Source organism: Pundamilia nyererei, unplaced genomic scaffold (genome assembly GCF_000239375.1).
Source record: "Pundamilia nyererei isolate P.nyererei 1_Seehausen unplaced genomic scaffold, PunNye1.0 scaffold00134, whole genome shotgun sequence".
Taxonomy (NCBI): Eukaryota; Metazoa; Chordata; class Actinopteri; order Cichliformes; family Cichlidae; genus Pundamilia; species Pundamilia nyererei.
Window position 1 is genome coordinate 1,773,564 of NW_005187535.1, and position 1,197 is coordinate 1,774,760.

Genomic DNA, 1,197 nt, shown 5'->3' on the forward strand with positions numbered 1-1,197 from the left:
CACACACACACACACACACACACACACAAACACACACACACACACACACACACACGATTATTGATTAAACTGAGACATTGACCAGCTAACTGGTTATCAGTCTGCTTTGGTTTGGATTTAAACTTGTTATCTCAGGGACGCTTGTGGACAGAAGGAGCTTTTAAAACTAAAAATGATTTAGTGATGAAAAGAAATGTTATAGAGTGGTGTCGACTACTGTGATGTTTAGAACAGAAAAGTGAAAAATTTAAGAGAAGAGCTCACTCAGCCGGTTTTATGCTTCTTTAGCATAATGTGACATTAACTGCAAATTAATGGATTTTATAGTCGTGCTATGATGTGTGGGAGTCATCCAGTTTTAGAACTTGTAGCTACTTTAACCTCTTAAGACCCAAACTCTTCCACGACATGCATTTTTAATTTCTCCTTGATATTTGGGCATGTTGAGGCCCAATTAATGTAAAAACAAAGAATTACCACATTTTTTTAACCTTTTTTTTTAAAAAGAAAAATAAGAGCCACATATGAGGATATTTGTTTAAAATTTTGATAGAACAGTAGCAGTATAATGTCCTCGTAAGTAGAAATCAGGCCCATGTTGAGCAAAATTGAGTATTTTGGTCTAAATAACCCAAAATGTGATGTCCACATATGTGGACGCCAGGTCCTAGGAGGTTCAATCAGCTTCTGTGGTTCGGTCAGTATCTGTCATATGTAAAACATCTGCATTTAAAACATTTTTATTATATTTCTTGTAATAAAAGTTGTCACTACATATATTATATGAGCCTATGTATACTCATATACTGCAACCAGGGTCTCTGCAGCATATGTGGTTCCCTAGCCTCTAACTATCTTTGTTGATTCTTTAGATTTATGGAAATCAAGAATTTGTGGTGACCTTCAAACAGCAAAGCGCCTTGAACCACTTTGATGATCCAGGCGGAGATGAACCAGATTACGAAAACGTTACAACTGAAGAACGCTACTGCAATGAAAATTACCATAAAGGTCACAGAAGATAAATATGTACATATGTGCTTAAACTGTGGGTCTCAATTGTATGCAGATCCTGTTTGATTCATCCTTAACACGAGGTGCTCACCAAAGTACAACACCACAGCACTGGCCAAGAAATCACAGCAGCGTCTCTTCTTCTTTCTCCGCAAACTAAGAAGAGCAGGAGCACCAGCCCCC

General features: G+C 37.5%; 1 protein-coding gene across 1 annotated transcript in view; it reads left to right on the forward strand.

Annotated features, from left to right (window-relative positions):
* Positions 1–1,191, forward strand: part of LOC102203853 (CMRF35-like molecule 9) — a 4,371-nt gene extending 3,180 nt beyond the window's left edge. The window contains exon 3 of the mRNA XM_005743703.1: positions 1,070–1,191. Within this exon, the coding sequence (XP_005743760.1) occupies positions 1,070–1,080 (11 nt within the window). The 3' untranslated portion in view covers positions 1,081–1,191. The remainder of the gene's footprint in view (positions 1–1,069) is intronic.
* Positions 1,192–1,197: the final 6 nt, after the last annotated feature.